Source organism: Macaca fascicularis, chromosome 2, assembly GCF_037993035.2.
Source record: "Macaca fascicularis isolate 582-1 chromosome 2, T2T-MFA8v1.1".
Taxonomy (NCBI): Eukaryota; Metazoa; Chordata; class Mammalia; order Primates; family Cercopithecidae; genus Macaca; species Macaca fascicularis.
Window position 1 is genome coordinate 95,743,978 of NC_088376.1, and position 24,640 is coordinate 95,768,617.

The following is a 24,640-nucleotide window of genomic DNA, read 5'->3' on the forward strand; positions in this document are numbered from 1 at the left end:
GGCGCGCGGCGCTCCCGGCCGCGCCTCCTGCGCCCAGCGTCCCCGCCCCCGCGGCCCGCCTCGCGCCGCCGCAGCGCCGTCCCCCGGCACGGGGGTGGGCGTCCCGGGAGGGGGCGCACTCGCGGCAGCCCCACTTGGCCGGGGCCGGTTGCGCACGGCTGGAGCTGGAGGGAGCGGGGACGGGGGAAAGGCTGCACCGTCGCCAGGGGGCACCGGAAACCGCCTACAGTGATTTACAAGTGTCCATCTCGAAGAATACCTCCGAATTGAATCCAAAGTTCCCTCAGTGTCATCTTATAAATGGCCCCGGCTTCGCAGAGGCCGACGGCCGGATGGTCGCAGGCGGGCGCAGTCCGCCAGCTGGGGGGTTCTCCACGTGGCCTCGGGACGCCCGGCAACTGCTGCATTTGTGCCAGGCTGCACCTCAGGGACTCCGCGAGCACAGGGGCAGGTGCAGCAATGAGGGTGTCAGGAAAGGCTGGGGGCCCTGCTTCCTGGAGAACACGTGTTTCAGTCAGCCTGTGAGTCGCCGCCTATTTGCCTTTACGATGCTAGTCTACATTTGTGACAACCAATCCACTTTTCATTAGAATTGGCATTAGCCACCAATCGACCTTGTCCTAGGTTCTGAAATTCCTAATTTTAAAGCATGGCCATTGCAAAGGCTTTAGTTTGATAAAGGGGCCACAGAACTGGCCACTAAACTATCAAGTTCCTTTCCTCCTGCGCATGCATGGCTGTGTTCAGACAGAGCTGTTGGGGGATCCTCCAGCGTAAAGGCAGGTCTGTTCAATGCAGGACACGGCCTCAAACAACTCCCTGACCACCCACAAAAGCCTTTCTGAATATTTGAACGTGCTCTCGGTATACACTGCAAGCCAATTACTAATAACACTACTGAGACAGCATTAATTACCCAGAGCTCCATTTCAAGATTGTACTTGGAAGGTATCCAGTCTGCGCCTGCAGTACATCCCTGGCCAGTCAGAAAACAGATTCATCTCCCAAAACACTGCCTGCCTTAGCTTGAAGTTGTAGCAAAGTGACATGACAGCTGCCCAGAAGTGGCAGCAGGTCAGCTGAGCAGGCCAGGCCGTGGCTCAGCAGGCAGCAGGCAAGGCGCCACGTGTAGGGGGAGACCCTGGAAGATGACACACAGGCCCACGTAAGAGTGAACTGCCTTTGTGGACTGTGCGCCACAGCCCTGGGTTAGCCAGCCTGGCAGATGGCACTTGGCACTAAAATTCTCCATCTCGCAGGAAAAGAGAACAGCTCTCTTTTTATTACTTCACTGATCCAACAACAGTCAAAGAGCACTTACTATGTGCTAGGAATAATTCAGGGTGCCTTCAGGAGGTTTAGTGTGGTGGTGACGGACGGAAGTAAGTGTAATTGAACTGACGAAGCCAGGTCAGAATGAGAGGGAGGCGCGCTGGGGAAGGCTGGACTTGCCACCTGTTGTGAGGGAGGGTGGTTGGGCCAGGTGGGAATGTAGGTCACAGGGAGGAGGGTTCAGCTGAGGTAGCAGATCATGGAGGGTCTTGGCAGCCACACTACGGAATTTGTTTTTCATATTGCTGGATGCGGGTGGCTCATGCCTGGAATCCCAGCACTTTGGGAGGCTGAGGCAGGAGGACTGCACGAACCCAGGAGTTTGAGACCTGCTTGGAAAACATAGTGAGACCCTGTCTCTACAAAAAACTTGTAAAAATTAGCCAGGCCTGTGCCTGTAGTGCCCGCTACTTGGAGGCTGAGGCTTGAGCCCAGGACTTCAAGGCTACAGTGAGCTATGATTGCACCACTGAACTCCAGCCTGGATGAGAGAGAGAGAGACCCTGTTTCAAATAAATAAAAGTTTTTCACAGGTGACAACAAAGGAATGACAGACGTGTTGTTAGCACTCTGGCAGGCATATGGAGAAGCACAGGGACGCTTTGGAGACCAGATGGACGAACAGGCTCAACAGTCCAGGGACTAAGAGGTGAGGACCACCATGGAGGCACAGGCACTGGGAGCGCTGAGGGGGTGGATTCTAGAAATATGAGGCGAGAGAGGGAGATCTCGAACGGCTCCGGGTTTCAGACTTCACTGATCGCTCACGTCACTCCTTGAGCCGAGTGCTATTTGAGGGGCCTGTGCAGGGTGGAGGGTGGTCCCAGCACCTGGAACCATGCATGTGTTGCAGTAGACACATTTACTAAGAATACAAAGAGATTCTGTGGGTCTGGAGCTCAGAATCCTCACAGATAACTGAGGCTACAGGAAGTGCACCCACTCAAGAGGTGTGTGGAATGAGGGAGACAGCAGCCACGGCACGTTCCTAGGTGCCCCACACTTCAGATGCTGGAGGCGGCAGCACAGCCCAAGAGGCCCACGGGCCGGTGAGTGCATGGCCTTGAAGGCAGTGATCGCAGGTCCCCAGAGAAGCCAAGAAGAGAAAGTGAAGCTCCCTCGTGGGCAATCAGGAGGGGGGGCTGTGGATAGCAAGGCTTTTCTGGCCACAGCCAGGCTCTGGCCTCCCCAGGCCACGCACAGAGGTTCCAGCATCGAGGGGTTTTATGGACCAGGAGGTGCTACAGGGAGTTCTTTTTCCCAGTCACAAAGCAGGGACAGAGAAACATCTTCATTGCCTCTTTGCCTGGTCTGCCCAAAGCATGATGTCAATTAACGTTGGATTCTAGAGGGAATGTCCCTATGAACTCAGCCTCCTATCCTATCTCTGGAAAATGCATCTTAACTCATCTGTGTCGCAGAGTTGTTAGCGGGTGTCAGAGCAAAGCAGTGTGGCCTTGGACACTGCCCCTACATCACGTGTGCCCTGTTTCCTCATTGGCAAAATGATGGCTGGGTTAAGATAACTCTCTCCCCTAGAAGTGATACGAGTTTAGAACAGAATCCTGTGCCTGCGAAGAGTAACTGCCCATCACAGTAGAAATCCAGCCTGATGGAAGCAGGATATGAAGGACTGCCAAATACTGGACAATTTCTATGTGCTGGGCGCGTGCTCCCATGCAGTTCTCACCTACCTGGCGAGGTGGGCACCACTCCCACTCCTTTTCCAAAGCTGCCATTCCCATCGCCCCATGGCACACAACCTGAGTCAGATCGGCCACATGAGGCTGACATCAGGGCCTTCACTCCTCCCAGGACAAAGGTGCAAGACTTGGCATAACATTTTGAGGCCATGAAAAGACTAAAAATTATCCTGTAACTCCAAGAACAACAAACTCTCAAACTGCGTTTCCTAGATGTCATTCTCAATCACGAGGGTAACATGAATTCCCCGACAGTGAGGCTGTGATGACAACCACTACTATCTATTTCAGTAAGACGCTTCAATTAGAACATACTTTCAAACCGAAGATAAAATTCGGCTCAGCTTCAAGTCTGAATTTACCCAAATCACTTCCTTCCACCTCTTAATGTATCTACAAATTGAACCTAGAAAGCAAAACCTGAAAATAGCTTTTTGTATGTGCCACTCACTGCCAGAAAACACTACCTTTCCTGGGAAAACTGAGAAAATACTGCAGCTGTTATTTCAGATCATGCCAGAGAGGGGATACTCTTGACTTTTACTTGCAGCCAACCCAGGGAAGGGGTAGGTGAGGAAGAGTGAAGGCTAAGCAGAGGCGCTGGAGGGTCCACAGACAGGCACCAGCGGCTTCATGTTCTGATCAGGCCTTTCAGCATGCACTCTCCCCAGGTCCTGGCTCAAATGATGTCAATGCAATGACCAAAGCAAAATGCCAGAGCCGTGTCCGCCCCTTAAAGAGAGAACGCACACATCTGCTTACAAACTAGATAGAAACCTTTATTTCACAACTTTATCATCATTCACTTTCTAAAAAGACAGACTGGGGGGGCGCAGCTGAAAACACTGGGAGGCCAGATGCTGGCATCTTCCAGGCGGGAGCATAGCCGTGGTCACTCTGGGGCCGGTGCTCTGGGGCTCTCAGGCGTCATGGACCAGATGCATCACTACTGTCCAACCCCAGTTTTATTTAGAGCCACCTCCTTTTTTGGGGCCATTAGTCCTTATTTCATGCCAGATTTTCACTAGAGGCTCCCTGTTCTTCCAAATCAGTTCATGACCATAAGTAACATACCATCTGGAGAAAAGAAAAACAAACCAGGTCTGACATTCAAACAGTGTGACATACAAATGGTAAGCAGCATGGTGATAGATACAAAGTTGACATTTTAAAAATCGAATGCCACTCACTATGTAGCCTATTAAAACTGACTCTCGTAGAGAAATGATTGAACGTTCACATTAGACTATGTAAAAGGCAGAAGTAGGATGGGACGATGGCTGAATGCTCTGCAATGTGTAAGTACTTCACATATACTACTTTTGATTCACCACTATCTGCAAGTTAAGTACCACTTTTCCCATTGGAGATATGAGGCAACCAGGTCTGAAAGAAAGTAGCTTGTCCAAGGTGCTAATAGTTTCTAAGCGGTCAATCAAGGCTCACTCGCAGGTCAGACTGACTCGATGTTCTGAAGTGTCAGAATCAGCACTGACCCAGAATGGCTATCCCAGTTGACATGCCTCCATCATCTTCCTCCTAGCTATAGGAAGGGTGGACAGCTCATCCAAACTCTGCCCCACTTTAAGATCCATAGTTCCGATCCCCACTCTCCTATTCACACAGCCTAACTGCTAACTGCGGCCTGAAGCAATGAGCCTGGGAGGCTGACACACAGAGAAGTTTAGTAACTTCGCCTGCTCAGGCTCCACAATGAGGAATCAGCAGACTGAGATTAGAGCCCGAATCTGCTGCTGAGGCCTGCGCTGCAAGCACTGGACTTTTCTGCAGCGTGTAGGGAGTATCTCCTGTGAGCTGAGGGGCACACTGAGCTCTGGGAAGGGCCTGCCTTGAGAAGCTCCTGAGGGCACTGGGGGTGTAGAAAGGCTTCCTGGAGGATGTGTGGTGGATTTCCAATGGCAGTTAGTGAGAGCTGGCTATTGAAACCTTTATTTTTGCTCTGGCTTCCCCAAACAGATTTCATGTTCCCTGAGGCAGAGACCAGATTTTGTTATCTTGCATCTAGCTCCCAGACACCTGACCGAAAAAATGCTGTTTGACTTAGAGCAGATCAGAATAGCAGTTTAATGTTTTAATATTTTAAAAAAATGTTTTGAATGTGTATGTTTAATTATAAAGGGCTTGATTTGTACCTGAATATTAATATTCACTAAATATAGTTAAAATCTGATTATACACATTAATTAATCAGCATGTAATAAAAATTCTGTGCTTAGTCTCTGAATTTAGAACAGGAGAAAAAGGAGCACCCTAATATTCCAATGCAATTGTAAAAATTCTCCCCCAAAAAATCACTTTGTGAGAAACTCTTCATTAATAAAGTGTTTTCCAAAATCTCTTTTGTTGTTAGACAGAGTCTCGCCCTGTTGCCCAGGATGGAGTGCAGTGGCGTGAACTCGGCTCACTGTAACCTCCGCCCCTCAGGTTCAAGTGATTCTCCTGCCTCAGCCTCCGAGTAGCTGGGATTACAGGCAAGTACCATCACGCCTGGCTAATTTTTGTATTTTTAGTAGAGACGAGACAAGGTTTCACCATGTTGGTCAGGCTGGTCTTAAATACCTGACCTCAAGTGATCTATTTGCCTCAGCCTCCCAAAGTGCTGGGATTACAGGCATGAGCCACTGTGCCCGGCCACCCACATCTTTTTAACCTACTTATTTCAAGCAAAGAGTCAAATACTTTAATTTCACAGGTATACTGTCTGACTATACTCATAAATCCAAATGGAATTTTTCATTTGGCTAAACTAAAATTGGGAAATGCAAGATGACTGATTTCTAGGGCACTCTTTTCTGCAGCGGCGGCGCAAGCCAGCACTCATCTGAAACTCCAGCTCTGCAATTCTTGTGTGACCTGGATAAGTTACTTTCTTTAAGCAGTTTCTTTTTCTGTAAAATAAAATACCTCACAGGATTTTAAGAGAATTAAATCCTTAGCTTAGGCACACAGCAAATATTCAGCATATTAATATGTTAGCTATTACTACTGCAACAGTACAATGTGAATACTATAAGATTTGGTCAGAGGCAAAGTCAGGGAAATGTATAAGTGGATAATAATGGAGTCTTTACCACCAACAAAATCAGGGCACTTTAACAAAAAAAAAAAAAAATATTTTAGATTTCTAAATCTAGATTAAAGCTTTTAGAAAAGATGAATTCTGGACATGACTGAGATCCAGTAAATAAAAAGGAGTTTAAATTAGAAACAGTAAAGAGAAAGGATTCCTCTGCCTTTCAGACCCTGGACTTTAAAATGCATTTGATCCAATTATTTTCAGAATGGAAAAAGGCCATCTAATTATAGTGCAGATGAATAAAAATCTACTGGGGAGAAGACCCTTGAAGTATACATGGAAGGATCCAGATAAATTTAGAGCTCATAAAACAGAACCCCTTCATGTTTCTCATACTGTAATATCAGGTCAGTTTCTACTATTTATACTGTACTGCTGTTAGAGCTAGACCTTGCATGTACTACACACTAATCACTTAAAATGATAAATGGCATAATCACATTTAGTCCTGCCACCTACTGGGAAAAACTGCTTCACTTAGAATAGATTTTTCTTTTTAGTAAAAAAAATTTAAGTTTTCCACTGTCACGGAACACAATAAAAACCAAGTAAGGGCAAAAGGCAACATTAATGAAGACAAGACAGGCCCTGAGGGGATCCAGCTCAACAGACTCATGCAGAAGGGTCTCCCACAGTCAGATGGTTGTCAAGAGTCCCGACCGCATTTCCGTGATAGAGTTGCTACTAACTACTAGTGTAGACAAAACCCCATTGTCTGAAGCACACGTGGTCTTGTAGCCACAATGCCATTTGCCGTGACCCAAGGAAGCAGTTTAGCAACCAATTCCACATGGTGTGATGGGGGTGGAAAGGGCTTACAGAGGTGGGTTTACTGCTCTGCTCTGCTATTGAAGAGCTGTTTGGCCTGGGGAAGATAATGTCTGATCCTCAGTTTCCCATCAGTAAAATGGGAGTAGTAACAGTGTAACATAAGGGAACTAGCTTGGTGCCTGCATACAGCAGGTGCTCAGCAAGTGTCCACACTGGTTTGCAGTCACCGGCCTCTACTCCAGTCATGCAGAGTAATGGCTCCGCCAACTCAGCATGTCTGCACAGCACTGGTGAGACCGAGGTCGGGGTAACAGAGTGGGATGCCAGGCAGGGGAGAGGAGGACAGGAAAGTCTGAAGGGGAAAAAGGAGATGACAGCACAGACTGGGGGCCAGGCGACAGTCTTCTAAGAGGGGGCTGGGAATAACAGGCCAGGAGTTGGGGCAACTTAAGGTTAAGGGTAGGGTAAAGGTACAGACTGTCTCTACGAATAAGCCAGCTAGGCTGGGTAAGCCCAAAGCAAGCCATGTTGAGGTTTCCTGACCCTCCCAAGCCCACCTGCTTCTGCTTCTGTTGCATAGCTCAATGTCTCACTCTGCTGTGGGGACTGGGGGTAGGAGGAGGGCATAACCCAAGGAAGCAGTTTAGCAATCAATTACACTCAAACTTACATTCCAAAAAGAGCTCCCCCAAGATGTGCTGCATGATCAAAAAATTTCCATCCCAGGATCATTCCTGCTGTATCCATGGCGATAATGGCTTTCAGGGCCTGAAAGGCAGCAAGAAACAAGAGAAGTGGCACAACTGTGATTCCTCCAGCACTGACGTTTCTAACGTAAGGGCAAGAACCCACTCAACATAAAAACATCACCACTATCCCCAGAACTGCACTTCATAAAAATACTTACATTCCCTGCTGTGAACGTGAACATCGGAAGGAAAATAATGGCAAGCCTCCCTTCTGGGATCTTAGTGCAGACAGCTGCGAGGACCGTCATGATGGCGCCAGACTGCAAAGCAACACAGCAGGGAGAATGGGAAACGCAACATGCAGCTGCTTATGGCTACAAGGTCTAAAGAGCAGCACATTTTCTAGAAAGTTTATATGCTGCACATTTCTAGGTGAGCACAAGGCTGAGGCAGACAGATTATCTGAGGTCAGGAGTTTGAGACCAGCCTGACCAATGTGGTAAAACCCTCTCTCTACTAAAAATACAAAAAAAAAAAAAAAAAAAATAGCCAGGTATGGTGGCAGGTGCTTATAATCCCAGCTACTTAGGAGACCAAGTCCTGAGAATTGCTTGAACCCGGGAGGCAGAGGTTGCAGTGAGCCGAGATTGCACCACTGTACTCCAGCCTGGGTGAAAGAGCGAGACTCCATCTCAAAACAAAACGAACAAAAAAGACTATATGGGAGTCCCTTGTACTATTTCCTTCAACTTTCCGTAAGTTTTTAATTATTTATGAATGTTAAAAAAAAAAAAAAAAAAGACACCTAAGAGCAAAATAACTTTTAAAAGAAGCCCCTATCATTAAAAAGAAAGGTTCCTACCTTTTCATATTAAGAAGGTTATTTCTGGAAAACAGCATCTACCTCTCTTAATCAATGTTTTCTTAATGTCTTCTATGTAACAGGTTGCTTCACAATACAAGATTATCTTACATTTGGGGAATTACTAAAACTTTAAAGAAAAGTATTATGAGTCCCAGAGATCTCAGATGTCCCCAGTCCCTCATATAACTGCCAAGTGGCCTCAACAAGGAAACAAGCTCAGGTTGCAATCTTAGAAGTTAGGGTAATTTCAAGATGGAAGGACAGCATGAACATTTCTCAAAAGGAGAGCCCAAGAAGACCTGAATTTTGACCAAGCTGGCTTCTGTGCAAGAGTCTATAATTGTAGCCAGGTACAGTGTCTCACGCCTGCAATCCCAGCACTTTAGGGGGCCAAGGCAGTTGGATCACCTGAGGTCAGGAGTTCAAGACCAGCCTAGCCAACATGGTGAAACCCTGTCTCTACTAAAAATACAAAAATTAGCTGGGCGTGGTAGTGTGCACCTGTAGTCCCAGCTACTTGGGAGGCTGAGGTTGCAGTGAGCCAAGATTGCGCCACTGTACTCCAGCCTGGGTGACAGAATGAGGCTTTGTCTCAAAAAAACAACCCCAAAACAAATCAAAATTACATTTTTCCCCAAAATGAAGCAAATATAATTTGATTAGTTGATATGAAAGAGCATTAAAATTCTATGAAGTTCTGCCTGGCGCAGTGGCTCACGCCTGTAATCCCAGCACTTTGGGAGGCTGAGGTGGGCGGGTCACCTGAGGTCAGGAGTTCAAGACCAGCCTAACCAACATTAAGAAACCCCAGCTCTGCTAAAAATACAAAATTAGCTGGGCATGGTGGTGCATGCCTGTAATCCCAGCTACTCGGGATGCTGAGGCAGAAGAATCACTTGAACTCGGGACGCAGAGGTTGCGGTGAGCCGAGATCGTGCCTTTGCACTCTAGCCTGGGCAACAAGAACGAAACTCTGTCTCAAAAAATAATAATAATAATAATAATTCTATGAAGTTCTTCTAAATTACCGTTCCATAGATGATTATTCTCCATCTGTTAAAAAAAATTGTCATTATCTGTACAATTCTATGTAACACTGGTTTTTTTTTGTGATTATAACTTATTGTAATTATTGCATATTAAAGAAGCAGTTCCATCATCCTTCTAGAATTTTCTCAATGTGGCTTTTATATAAATTTAAGTATTTATACATCTGAATAAATCATAACTTGTTTTTTGACAAATGTTTGGGCTTACTCCCATGAAGAGAGATTTTTTTCACTTTTTCTAGTCAGAAAGAAGAATTTAATGAAAATGAAACCTTATCTTCTCAGAAAACGTTCACGTTCATACACAGTTTCAGTACAGTGAGTCATGAACCCTGATCCAACCAGACCTAAGAGGTGTGCGTCCATGGGAAGAGGTGAAGGTCTTTTGTTCTCCATCAGTATTTTTAGGTACACTGGTTATATACTTGTTTTTTTTTTTTTTTGTTGAGACAGAGTCTCGCTTTGTCGCCCAGGCTGGGGTGCAGTGGCCAGATCTCAGCTCACTGCAAGCTCCGCCTCCCGGGTTTACGCCATTCTCCTGCCTCACCCTCCCGAGTAGCTGGGACTACAGGCGCCCGCCACCTCGCCCGGCTAGTTTTTTGTATTTTTTAGTAGAGACGGGGTTTCACCATGTTAGCCAGGATGGTCTCGATCTCCTGACCTCGTGATCCGCCCGTCTCGGCCTCCCAAAGTGCTGGGATTACAGGCTTGAGCCACCGCGCCCGGCCTATACTTGTAATCAATATGCACATCTGATTTTTTTTACTTATTTCATAAACATATATATATTTTTTTGAGACAGAGTCTCGCTGCTGCCCAAACTGGAGTGAGGTGGCACGATCTCACTGCAACCTCCGCCTCCTGGGTTCAAGTTATTCTCCCACCTCAGCCTGCTGAGTAGTTGAGACTACAGGTACACACCACCATGCCCAACTAATTTTTGTATTTTTAGTAGAGATGAGGTTTCACCATGTTGGCCAGGCTGGTTTCGAACTCCTGGCCTCAAGTGATCCACCCACCTCGGCCTACCAAATTGCTGGGATTACAGTTGTGAGCCACTGCGCCTGCGCTCATGAACATTCTTCTATATCTACATAATCTTCAAATCTATCATACTTATGTTTTTTAACTTTTTTTGGTATTATAATTTAAGTGAATCTGTTCCCTCTGCTTACAAAAGCTAAGCAGAGCTAAAGACCCGGGGTGTTACATATGAAACAAATATAAGACGACTCTGAAAGGGAGAGGAAAGCGGACCAGCTAGGAAGCCTGAGATTCAATGAATGTTGTGGTGGTGAGTTCCCTGGGCTTTCTTTTGGCCTCATACTGATCATCCCTCAAAATGTTCTCTCTAGTCAAGGACCAAAAAAGGATAGCCTAGCAAAACAGAGATCTTGGAGACAATATTTAGAGAAACGGCTGCCCCGCAAAGGCTGAGCAGAGCCTAGACTTCCACCCTTGCCACACTGTAATGAGGCATCCCAATATGCCTAACAGGCGGTGTCAGTGGAAAGAAGCACCCTTGCTCCTCCTAGCCAAAGCGACATTAGCAGAGGTAGGACACTAGGTAGCCTGCACGCCCTGAGCTCCCATCCCTGCCCTGCAGTGACAAGAGCCCCTATCCCTCAGGAGGCAAAGGTGGCTGAGTGAGCAACCTGGATGTCTACTCCTACCCAGCAGTAATGAGTCACGGCACCCCCTCTCCTCATCGGAACAGTGTCAGAAGACGACTACTAAAACACTAGATTTCAATATGATCCAAAGTCTCATGATATCCAAAATGATTAGGCTTCAACTGAAAAATCACTCATCATATCAAGAACCAGAAAAATCTCAACCTGAATAAGAAAACACATTAGCTGGGTGCAGTGGCTCACACCAGTAATCCAAACACTTTGGGAGGCCCAGGTGGGAGGATCACTTGAGCCCAGGAGCTTGAGACTAGCCTTGGCAATACAGGGAGACCCTGTCTCTACAGAAAGGTTTAAAAATTATCCAGGATAGTACCAATATAGTAATTTACAAACATATTTGAACAGTCCATTCAACTTTTTTTCTTTTGAGATAGGGTCTCACTACATTGCCCAGGCTGGAGCACAGCAGTGTGTTCATGGCTCACAGCAGCCTCAACCTCCTGGGCTCAGGCCTTCCTCCTACCCTCCCACCCCTCCTGAGTAGGTAGGATTACAGGTGCATGCCACCATCCCCAGCTTAATTGTGAAATTTTTTGTAGAGATGAGGTCTCACTATGTTGCCCAGGCTGGTCTCAAACCTCCTGGGCTCAAGTGATCCTCCTGCCTTGACTCTCAAAGTGTTGGGCCTACAGGCTAAGCCACTGTGCCTGGTTATCCCCTTCATCTTATAACATCTCACTAAACCAAGGGGACTAACACTTTACATTTTGTAGCAACACAACTTTGTTAATGGAGTTTTCTTTTCCAGATTTCTCATTAAAAATGCCATTATACCTGGTGATTTAATTTCCTTGAATTTTAATCAGATTCATTAAGATATTTGGGGATAGTTTTATCCTACCATGGTTCTATAGGATTTTGATGACTGAACAGGAACTACCATGTCCACATTTTTTACTATGTGCTTCTTATTGTGCTAAGCACTCTAAATGAACTTGCCTTGCACATCAGAAATAGATGGTGTTATCCTCATTTTATATGGGGAAATTGAGGTTCAGAGAAGTTCAGTAATATGTTCTAGAAATCACAGGTAAGTAGCAGAACCAGGATTCACCCCCATCTACTTCCAAATACCTTACTGCCATACTTCATTAATTTTGCACTTCAGTTTCTTATCTGTAAGATGAGGACAACAGTTGTCCAAGAGCACATCAAAAGGCCCTCGCAGGTCCTTTCAGCTAATGAGAAAGGTCTCTTCACCCTCAGAGCCCCCATAGTCCTCTAGAGAATCCTCATTCCTTTCAGTGTGTATTAGATGTGTATATGCTTTTTCCCCAGCTAAATTCGAATTCTGAGTCTGTGATTCATCCCAGTGGTCTTCACTGGCTTCCTATATTAGGTGCTTAGCTGTTGAAGGAGGTAGAGAATATGATTCGAAATACATAAATTATACCAGAGCGAAATTTCATAAAGAAAACAAACATTCCACGAAGGAAAAAAAGGGGGCTTAAGAAAGCGTGTCAGTCATAGGACAGAATACAGGCCTCACTAGGAAAATTAAGTGTAAACAAATTTGGGGAACACACAAATTAGGAAATGGTTATTTTACATAAGAATTCTTTTTAAAATTGAACCTTTTTAGAGTTCCTTTAAATAGAAAACCCCCTATTTGAATGCATTTAAGTGAATTAGTATTTAAATATGTACAAACTGAATGCGTAGTTTAAAGAAATATTACATAAAGATTTCCATGTGCCTAGAAATCTGCCATTAAACTCAAAACATGCTTAAAAAATTTTTCTTTTCTTTGAGACAGGGTCTTGTTCTGTCACCCAGGCTGGAGTGCAGTAGTGCGATCTCAGCTCACTGCAACCTCCACGCCATGAGTTCAAGTAATTCTCCTGGCTTAGCCTCCCAAGTAGCTGGGATTACAAGCGTGCACAACCACACCTGGCTAATTTTTGTATTTTTAGTAGAGACAGGGTTTCACCATATTGACCAAGCTGGTCTTGAACTCCCTGACCTTAAGCGAGCTGCCCACCTCAGCCTCCCAAAGTGCTGGGATTACAGGTGTGAGCCACTGCACTCAGCCTCAAAACACTTAAAAAAAATTATTTTTTTTTGAGACAGGGTCTTGCTATGTCACGCAGGCTGGAGAGTAGTGGTGCAATCATAGCTTACTGCAGCCTCAACCTCCTAGGCTCAAGCTATCCTCCTACCTCAGCCTCCTGAGCAGCTGAGACTACAGGCATGAGCCACCACACCCAGTTAATTTTTTAAATTTTTTGTACAGATAGGATCTTGGTATGTCACCCAGGCTGGTTTCGAATTCTTGGGCTCATCCTCCCGCCTTGGCCTCCCAAAGTGCTGGGATTACAGGTGTAAACCACTGTATCCAGTCTAAGAAAAAATGTTTTAAGCATCCAGAATATAAGAGCTCTGAGGGCAGGAACCTTTGTCGTTGTTGTTGTTCCCCACTTTCTAAAACCATCACAAATAATCGTGATCATCTTGCTCACTGGCTGTATCCCCAGGCTCTAGCATAGTACCTAGCAGGCACTCCAATATTGACTGAATAGAAGGATAAAGCACCAGATTCAAACCTGTAATTAGAATTTTCCAATACTGGATTAGGCTCTTTGGTTTATGAGGATTGCATACTTACTGTTCTGAGACATACTCTATTCTGGTAAACATATATAGAGAGAGAGCCAATGGTTAAAAGCCACAGCCAGAAATTTACAGAGCTTTACAAATGTGTAACTGAAAATTAGTCAACTGTATTGTTTCAATGTTAATTTCTTGGTTTCCATGTAGGGTGAAGGACATATGAGAAGCCCTTATCAATTTTACAACATTCTTCTAATTCTAAACTTATTTCAAAGTAAACTTAAAAATTAAATTTAAAAAAATTAAATAGAAATACTTACTGCACCGAGTGATGGTCCGTATCTTCCTGTGGCAACTTTACCCACGTAACTGACAAAATTGGAAATAACACCTGAGAAACAAGTCACATTACAATAACTTAAGTGAGGTATAAAAATGGTTTGCATTTTTTTTTCTTTTTTTTTTGAGACAGAGTTTCACTCTTTCGCCCAGGCTGCTGAAGTGCAGTGGTACAATTTTGGCTCACTACAACCTCCGCCTACCAGGTTCAAGTTATTCTCATGCCCCAGCCTCCGGAGTAGCTGGGATTACAGGTGTACGGTTTTCATTTCTGACTTCCACACAGATAAACAGTGTCAGGTTTCAGTCTGGATCACTGTGAGGATACAGGCATGAATACTTATGCTACCTATCATTTCAGCGACTTTACAGGGGATGAAAAGTCTGACCTACTGCATGATCTGCTGAGTGAGGGTCACTCACTTTACTTCTCAGTTACCATTTTCCTCAACTGTAACATGAAGACTCATTCTCAGGAATATATTCTCTGGGCTGTACTCTAGACACACTAAATCAGAATATCTGGGGTAGGACAACAGACTGGATACTCCCTTAAGTCTCTTTGGCTTCACTGTCATTTGAGTCAACTTGGCTCATTTTAAAAAACTTCCTATGGAGCAGGAATTAATGTATCTGAAACAGACCCACGGTAACTACAACATAACTAGTGCTTGGGAAAGAACTACACACTTACCTTACAAGCCAAAGACAATGCTCAGCTTTTTTTGAAGGACTAGGTACACATAAGTATTCGATGAACACTAATTAAGCATCTACTCTGGGCCTTGTGGTAGATGCTTTTATTTAGTGCTTTCTTTAACCCCTTATCATGAGGAGGTAAGTATCATGAGGTTTAGTCATTTCACACAGCTGGTAGTAGAAATAGGATCTGAACCTGGGTCTATCTCCAAGCTCAGTGTTTTTCACTACAGCACAGCAAAACTGCCAGATATACTGTTTCTAAATGTAGAGATTTTAGAAATTAATTTTTATATTGTATTAAGTAAGTACATTTTACAAACAGAGAGGTAAGTAAAATCTGACCAACTGTCACATTAGCAGCATCTAGGGACCTGTCAGGCATGAGAATTTCCTAACTGAAATAAGAAAACGATACCATCTTCAAGACCATGGCTAGGAAGTGGTTCCGTGCCAACATACATTCTTGCAAAGAAAGACAGAACAAGCTCATTCTTGACAATCATATTGCATAGCTCTGATTTAAAGCTTTCTGTGAACTGAACACACCGGGGGAAATGAGCTTGCTAAAGGTTATTTAACAAAGACCCAGGAGACTGAGGCAGCCGGGAAGACTGGGAACCACTATCTATAAAATGGTAGGCCTAAACTAAAGAAATCAAGGCCCAATGAGATTTTAAAAATGACGTGCTTAATCCTAACTTAAAATTAAGCATACCCACATAATTCATATGTAAGAGGAAATCAGCAAAATGAGAAGCAGAAAAGGCACACCTCCACCAATCTGTGGCACCCTTCTCTACATACACTGTGAGAAACAAATACATTCTGAGCACTCACTACGTGTAGAATATGGCAGTAACCATTCCCTGTGTCCCTTCTGCAGATAGGTTAGAGTGCTTATACTTTCAAAGGCCCTGAGATTAAAGCATATTACCTGCAGATAGGTACAATGCCATGAACTGCTCTTGACCCAGAATATTCACTATGCTGGAAGAGAAGCTCCACAAAACGTACATATTTGCCGCCATGTGAAATAAGGAGAAATGGCTGAATGTTGACAGCAACATTGGAGAACAAAGGACTTCTACAAGAGAAAGAAAAACACGGTCTGGTAATCATGGAACACACAGCCAATAAAAATTATCTATTTTAAACTTTTAAAAGTAGGCTGGGCGTAGTGGCTCATGCCTGTAATCCCAGCACTTTGGGAGGCCAACGCAGGCAGATCACTAAGTTGGGAGTTCAAGACCAGCCTGGCCAACGTGGTCAAACCCCATCTCTATTAAAAACATAAAAATTAGCCAGGCATGGTGGCACACGCCTGTAATTCCAACTACTTGGGAGGCTAAGACGGGAGAATCACCTGGACCTGGGAGGTGGAGGTTGCAGTGAGCTGAGATTGAGCCACTGCACTCCAGCCTGGGCCACAGAGTGAGACTATCTCAAAAAAACAAAAAACAAAAAACTATGAAACAAATTAAACATGGAAAACAAAAACAGCTTTTTTCTTTCTTTTTTTTTTTTTTTGAGACGGAAACTTGCTCTGTCACCCAGGCTGGAGTGCAGTGGCGTGATCTTGGCTCATTGCAAGCTCCGCCTCCCAGGTTCACGACATTCTCCTGCCTCAGCCTCCCCAGTAGCTGGGACTACAGGTGCCCGCCACCACGCCCGGCTAATTTTTTGTATTTTTAGTAGAGACAGGGTTTCACTGTGTTAGCCAGGATGGTCTCGATCTCCTGACCTCTTGATCTGCCTGCCTCAGCCTCCCAAAGTGCTGGGATTACAGGCGTGAGCCACCGCACCTGGCATCAACAGCTATTAAGACATTTTATTTTATTTTATTTTTTTCCTGGAGACAGAGGTGTTGCTGTGTTGCCCCAGGCTGGAATGCAGTGGCATGAACTTGGCTCACTGCAGCCTCAACTTCCTGGGCTCAAGTGATCCTCCCACCTCAGCCTCCTGAGTAGTTGGGACCACAGGTACGCACTCCCATGCCCAACTAATTTTTGTATTTTTAGTAGAGATGGGGTTTCACCATGTTTCCCAGGCTGGTCTTGAACTCCTGAGCTCAAGCAGTTCACCTGCCTCAGCCTTCCCAAATGCTGGGATTATAGGTGTGAGCCACTGTGCCCAGCTTAAGACATCATTTTTAAAAGCGGTAAAAAGCTGTCTTAGTAAATCTCTTTTCTACTTCGTAAGCAACCCATAAAGACTCTCAGTTCAATTAAAGCAACTTGTCCTTATGGCAAAAGTTGATAATAAAAAAAATAAGCAGTCTGGGCAACATAGTGAGACTTCATTTGCACTAAAAACAAAAAAATTAGCTGGGCATGGTGGCATGCGCCTGTAGTCCCAGCTGCTGGGAGCTGAGGTGTGAGGATCACTTGAGCCTGAGAAGCAGAGGTTGCGGTGAGGCAAGATTGTGTCACTGCACTCCAGCCTGGGCAACAGAGCAAGACCCTGTCTCAAAAAAATAAAATAAAATAAAAAATGAAAAAGTAAATTATGTTAATTATAAAGTTGTATGTAATATTTTCCTTAAAGAATAAACTTGTCGGCTGGGCATGGCAGCTCACACCTATAATCCCAGCACTTTGGGAGGCTGAGGTGGGCGGATCATTGAGGCCACGAGTTCAAGACCAGCCTAGCCAACATGGCAAAACCCGTCTCTGCTAAAAATATAAAAATTAGCCAGGCATGGTGGCATGCGCCCATAATCCCAGCTACTCAAGAGGCTAGCGGCAAGAGAATTGCTTGAACCCAGGAGGCAGAGGTTACAATGAGACAAGATTGCCCCCACTGCACTCCAGCCTGGCGACAGAGCTAGACTCTATCTCAAAAAAAAAAGAATAGGCTCTTCTTTTTGACAAATATAATTTGTCAAAAAATATTTAGATATTTGCTATGGGTGAGGTTCATTTTAGGTATCTAGGATATTACATTGAGAGAGATGAGGCTGGGCACAGTGGCTCATGCCTGTAATCCCAGCACTTTTGGAGGCTGAGCTGGGCGGATCACCTGAGGTCGGGTGTTCAAGAACAGCCTGTCCAACATGGTGAAACCCTGTCTCTATTAAAAATACAAAAACTAGTTGGGTGTGGTGGCGGGCACCTGTAATCCCAGCTACTAGGGAGGCTAAGGCAGGAGAATCACTTGAACCTCGGAGGCGGAGGTTGCAGTGAGCTGAGATTGCACCACTGTACTCTAGCCTGGGCAACAGAGCAAGACTCTGTCTCAAAAAAAGAAAAAGAAAAAGAGAGATGAGGTCCCAGTCCTCAATGAAGGAGCTTACAGCCTGTCCTCTGCATTTTGCTTGTAGCTATCGATAGGTAACTCGTCTTTTTTACAGCACTTTCATTAACTAAAGCATATTTCTTTCATATTATTTCTACCTTAAAATAAAATCAAACAAGTCCGACTTACTTGAGGCTGGATTCGATGTGAAATATCTGATCATTGTCCGCTGCAGAGAAGGTACTCTCCATAAACAGAATACAAGGACATTTGCAGCTATAATACCTACAAAATAAATATTTATAATTTAGGGAGGTTAAAAATAAAAGCAAAAAAGTCTTATCTAAATTACCGCCTTGTAAGATCTCTTCCACAATTATGTAAGAGTACTGTATACTTGGGGGATGGGGGTGAGCTAAAAAAAACCAAGTGAAATCAATGCTTTTAAAGTATCAACACTGCCTAGGGTTGGTAAAGTCACAGAATTCCTGAGAAATCGCAAATGCTCTAGGAGCTAACTTCCTTTCCCTAGATCCGTATTTTACTTCTTTAGAACAGTTTACTCTTCTCAATAATAATCAGATCAATAATTTATTGTCTATAATAGCCAAACCAAAGACAGAAGTAATATATAAAATTAGGTTCTTTGGCCAAGAGTAGAAAAGCTAACATTACTCCTTTTTCCTCAGGGCATGGTATGCTTCTTAAACTTACTGCCGGCTTATGGAAACATATGTGAGTCATCTGTGTAGGTGAAGGTCAACATGTTTGAGAAAAATACTCATGTGACAGGAATTCAGGGATAATTTAGAAACACTCTGCAACTGCTTCTGAAGTCTGTTTACATGTGGGAGTTGGGTGACTTTCCTTTTTCTGTAAGTGTTGATGTTGTTAGTACTACTATGAAATTGAGGTTTATTTGATAATAGAATTAACTTGTTAGATTTTAGATAAGAAATTAAGTTATTCTTGAAAACTACAAACTTTAAAAAATATATTAATTTTATGAATTGCCACAACTCCTTCACATAGCAGGTATTCATCTACTTGTTGAATTAAAATAATTTAAACAATTTTATTCCTCCAGTCTCTGTAAGCAACAGGCAAGTAGCACTTTCACCTTCTTCAATGCCAGTAAGGACTGATTTCAATAACATTCTGGTAAGAGGATTTACTTTAGAAAATATTCTTTGTCTAGTCCCTGGCAGCTGCTACGTCTCGGTGTTACCTGTGGCTTCTGCACTTGCTCATTCTGTAAGGCTCTCAGCTAGCCCCTGGCATTTCTAGTCTGTCCAGTTTTTGCTCTCCCACTTGAGAGGTGGGAAAGGAAGCTACATTTTTCACAGATCTTAAGACATTTTTCTCATTTTAATATCTGAAATCAGGATGCATCTTATAATTGGTGGTATGTGATAGCTTAATTGGTAGCATTTTTTCTTTCTCTGTAGTACATTAAATAAAATTTTATTGCATTTTGTTGAACTGATTCCATCAGTTGTATCAGATGTCTCACTAGTGGGGACTGTGACAGCCATTATACCATCTTTGGTAAATAATTACCCAGAACTCTTTTAAAGATGGTGAGAGGGACAGCATTTATGCAAAGATGGGAAAAGGGATCATACACCAGGCAATGAAGAGCGAAAAGCACTGTGTGCACCTCCCAGTGTGGAGCCTGGAACCCTGGGAAGGGTAGGCAGGCAGAGCCTCCTCAGAGGGACTGGAGTCTTGGGAGGGTTATCCTGCAGGAAGAGCAGTGATTCGTGTTGCCCAGGATTCTTTAGTTTCCTCTGGGAGAGTTAATCATCTTTACTATGCAGAGTGCACGCTTAGGTCTAGGCTGTCATACTCAGTGATTAAATATCTTAGGGTAAAGAAGACCTGAGAATAGTCTGGCCATGATCATAAAGATCGAATTGCCAAGATCATGATCTGTCAGGGCTTTGGTGTTTTACTCTAATTGTGGTTCAAGGCAAAGCGAGCAAAATGGGGGCCCTGATCCTGCCTGCTAGGCTGAAAAATGGCAACGAACGACTACTCTGCTTCCACTGTCAATTCCATGGGCAACTTCCTCAAACCACTGATACACAGCACACACAGCTTCTGGAAACCACAGGTACCACAGCACTGTCAAGAGGAGGGTATGTCTCTGGATAAAGTGATTACAATAAAGGAAAATACATGAAAAAAAAAAAAATGAAAGATAAAGGCCAGGCGCGGTGGCTCACACCTGTAATCCCAGCAGCACTTTGGGAGGCTGAGGCAGACGGATCACCTGAGGTTGGGAGTTCGAGATCAGCCTGACCAGCATGGAAAAACCTCGTCTCTACTAATAATACAAAATTAGCCAGGCGTGGTGGTACATGCCTGTAGCCCCGGTTACCCAGGACGCTGAGGCAGGAGTGAACCCAGGAGGCGGAGGTTGCAGTGAGTCGAGATCACGCCATTGCACTCCAACCTGGGCAACAAGAACAAAACTCTGTCTCAAAACCAAAAAAGTGGGGGAAGATAACCAAAGACATCAAGGTTAACAGTGGACAAAGAGTTAACACTGCTAAGTTTTCAATCCAAATGCAAGAAGCTTTTCTGATAAATTATGGAGTACTGGCACTGAAACAGACTGTAGCCAAAATCCCTTACTTCATAAGCCAGTGGTCATCAAACTGCTTTCATGAGGCACCCCATTAGTAAACACCATCCATTAGTAAGAGACACATCCCATGTATGTATACTTATTAACAAATTATGTACGTGAACCACTATAAATTCATCATAAGACACATTTAACAAATTTAAAAGAAATAAGAAAAGTGAAATGCACATATTTTCTTCTTTGTAAACCCTATTCTGAAGGCCAATTATAGATGAGAAAAACTGAGGCTGTAAAAGGTTCAAGTTGCCAGTCAAATTCAGTGGCCAAGCCAGAAAATCTAGTGCTCTTTCTACTATACACCAAGACATGGGGAGCCAGGAGGATTTATTTTGACCTTGGTCACTCTAGGACTTCACACACCACATAAAAATGGCTTCCTTACTGGGAAAGAGCATATGCTAGTCCCCAGAAGCAGAGAAGAATGAGAGGATTTGTGGCAATCCTAGGCCTACTGAGGCAGTACTGCATTTTGGCTAAAAGTATGGGTGAAGGAGTCCAGCAGAAGTGACTCTGTCCTACTTACATTATAACCTCGGGAAGAGGCCTAACCTCTCAGCTTGTTTCCTCTTCTATAAAATGAGGATAATAAAATCTACCTGAAAGGGTTGAATGGGCCGGGTGTGGTGGCTCATGCCTATAATCCTAGCACTCTGGGAGGTCCAGGCAGAAGGATCCATCCCTTGAGCCTAGAAGTTTGAGACCAGCCTGGGCAACATAGTGAGACCTCCTCTTTCCAAAAAAATGAACAAAATCAGCTGGGCATGGTGGCACATGCTTGGGTCCCAGCTATTTGGGAGGCTAAGGAAACCAGGAAGTCAAGTATGCAGTGAGACAAAATTGCGCCACTGTACTCGTCTGGGCGACAGAGGGAGACCCTGTCTCAAAAATAAATAAATAAATAAAAAGGAAAAAAAAGGGTTGAGTGATGATGAAATGAGAAAACATGATTAAATGTAGCAGTCACACAGTGACGAACCAATAAATGGAAAACATGGTGAAAAGAGAATGGCCTTTTCAGGTCTGAATCCTAAGTATGTCACTTAGCAGTTTTGTGCCCTATGGCACTTTATTCCCTCATTTGTAAAATAAGGCTAATACCTCCTACCTCATAAAGGTTGTAGTGGGGCTTAAATAAGATAGTACATGCACCTAGTATGCAAATGATCAAAGAATAATGGTTTCCTCCTCTCTCCTCCTCTGAGAAATAGAAGGGCTTAAGTTTTGTATATCTCCACTTAGGAGGGATGTCATCTGCTTCTTCCTGACTCTATGGTAACTCTTGGACAAGCTTGGCACTACTGATTCAGGAAGGCTGCTGCTGTCCTAGTGCCTATCCTCACACCTGTGTAATGCACTGGACTACATCAGTGAAAAAGTAACAAAATAAGGATCTCTGAAAACTCTCCTTCATAAGAGCAATGAAAGAACTGGCAAAAAATGTCAGAATCAACTTTTTCAGAACTCTGGAAACTAATCAAAGGCTTATAGCAAACCAGGGCGTATTTACTTAAGAAAAACAGCTGAATCTCAAAACAGCTAGCTTTACAGCATTTTGCCATTCTCCTGCCTCAGCCTCCCGAGTAGCTGGAACTACAGGTGCCCGCCACCACACTTGGCTAATTTTTTGTATTTTCAGTAGAGACGGGATTTCACCATGTCAGCCAGGATGGTCTTGATCTCCTGACCTCATGATCCGCCCGCCTCGGCCTTCCAAAGCTTTGCAGCATTCTAACTTGGCCTAGTCCAATCCCCCGTTCTCTAGTTACAAGGTAGTCTTAAAAACCGAGGTAGCTGGTAGAATGGAGCTGGAGCTCTTTCAAAGCCTCATTCCCAAAGAATTGTCATTATTTGACCTGGCTGTTGATTCCATGTAAGACCCACTTTCAAGGCTGTTTAACCTGACTGGGAGTTCCCCAAGTACAAAACTTTTCACGGGCCGGGCACGGTGGCTCAAGCCTGTAATCCCAGCACTTTGGGAGGCCGAGACGGGCGGATCATGAGGTCAGGAGATCGAGACCATCCTGGCTGACACGGTGAAACCCCGTCTCTACTAAAAAATACAAAAAACTAGCCGGGCGAGGTGGCGGGCGCCTGTAGTCCCAGATACTCGGGAGGCTGAGGCAGGAGAATGGCGTGAACCCAGGATGTGGAGCTTGCAGTGAGCCGAGATCTGGCCACTGCACTCCAGCCTGGGCGGCAGAGCGAGACTCCGTCTCAAAAAAAAAAAAAAAAAAACAAACAAACAAACTTTTCACAGAGGGTGTTTGTCAAAAACAATGACAGGTAAGTGTTTTAAGTTTCAGACTGCCTGAGATGCTGGATAACACATGGAGGCAAGTAAGAGACTAATCAAAAATCTTAAGAGGAAAAGCAGGGGAATAAGATTTCCATAGAAACTTTGAAAACCTCCAACATATTCCTGGACCCTAGAAGGCCACACGCATAGTAAGATAAAATAGACCTCAAGACAAAATTCATTGCTAGAGAAAAAGAAGGATATTATACAATGATGAAAAGGTCAATTCATCAAGAAATAACAATTAGAAACATGCACCTAACAAAAGAATCTCAAAAGACATGAAGAAAAGGACAGAACTGAAGGGAAAAACAACTCAACAATAATAGCTGGAGACTTCAGAACTCCATTTACAATAATAGAGAGATTAATTAAATGATTAGCAAGGAAGTAGAAGACTTGAGCAACTCTATAAAACAACTTGACTTAACAGACACCTATAAACACACCATCCAACAAAAGCAGAATATACATTCTTCTCAAGTGCACGTGCAGCATATTCTAGGATATGTTCAGTCACAAAACAATTCTCAATAAACTTAAACTAGAACACTAAATTATACAAAGTACGCCCTCTGATCATGTGGAATGAAATTACAAATCAATACAGAAATAAACTCAGAAAATTCACCAGTATGTGGAAATTAACAAACTCCTAAATAACCAATGGTTCAAAGAAGAAATCACAAGGGCAACTAGGAAACTGAGATGAATGAAAACAAAAATACAATATGCCAAAATTTATAGGATGCAACAAAAGTGGTGCTATGAAATGTCCACATTAAAAAAGGAGATTGCAACTCAATAACCTAACTTTTCACCTTAAGAAAGTGTAAAGAGAAGAGCAAACTAAAACCAAAGCAAGGAGAAGGAAAGAATGAAGAAAATAGGTAAATGAATTTAAAAAAAAAGCAAAATTAATAAATACAAAAGTTGGATCTGTTTGAAATGATCAATAAAATTGACAAACTTTTAGCTACAGTGACAAAGAAAAAAAGACTCAAATTACTAAAGTCATGTCATACAGGTCTGAGATTTGCTAAAAAATAAAAGGAAAAATAAAAACAAATTACTAAAATCAGGAATGAAAGCAGAATGTTACTACCAACCTTACAGAAATCAGAATTACTACAAAATACAATGAACAATTATATACCAACAAATGAGAATAACTTAGATGAAATTTAAAATTCCTAGAAAGACACCAACTACTAAAACTGACTTGAAGAAATAGAAAATCTGAACAGACCAAGAATAAATACAGAGACTGAACTAGTAATTTAAAAAACTTACCACAAAGAAAAGTCCAGAGCCAGATAAGGTGTTAGGTGCCTATGTTTCTCATTGGCTTCACTAGTATTTGCGTTTCCTACAGCTGTTGTAACACAAACTTGGTGGCTTAAAACAACAAAAATCTATTCTCTTCCAGTTCTGGAAGCTAGAAGTCAGAAACCAAGGTGTGAAGTGTCAGCAGGGCCATGCTTCCTTTTGAAGGCTCTAGGGAAGTGTCCTTCCTTCCCTCTTCCTAGCTTCTGGTGGCTCCCGACAATTCTTGGCGTTGTTTGGCTTATAGGTGCATCACTCCAATCTTTGCCACCATCTCTTTGGTCTTATTTTCTGTATCTTTCTTTGTCCTCTCCTCTTCTTATAAAAACATGAGTCAATG

At 43.7% G+C, this 24,640-nt stretch overlaps 1 protein-coding gene across 10 annotated transcripts in view; it reads right to left on the bottom strand.

The window, feature by feature from the left end:
• Positions 1-3,793: 3,793 nt before the first annotated feature.
• The window catches only part of PARL (presenilin associated rhomboid like), a 54,105-nt gene continuing 33,258 nt past the window's right edge, over positions 3,794-24,640 (bottom strand). For 6 of the 10 annotated variants that reach the window (XM_074031504.1, XM_074031503.1, XM_045386535.2 and 3 more), the window contains 6 exons: positions 18,215-18,310; positions 15,726-15,875; positions 14,071-14,141; positions 7,811-7,912; positions 7,574-7,671; positions 3,794-4,112 (listed from right to left, as the gene is read on the bottom strand). In XM_074031504.1, coding sequence (XP_073887605.1) covers positions 4,001-4,112; positions 7,574-7,671; positions 7,811-7,912; positions 14,071-14,141; positions 15,726-15,875; positions 18,215-18,248 — 567 coding nt within the window. In that variant the 5' untranslated portion in view covers positions 18,249-18,310 and the 3' untranslated portion in view covers positions 3,794-4,000. Of the gene's footprint in view, positions 4,113-7,573; positions 7,672-7,810; positions 7,913-14,070; positions 14,142-15,725; positions 15,876-18,214; positions 18,311-24,267; positions 24,616-24,640 lie in introns of those variants that run through there. The other 4 variants (XR_012430901.1, XR_012430902.1, XM_045386536.2 and 1 more) reach the window with 4 other exon arrangements.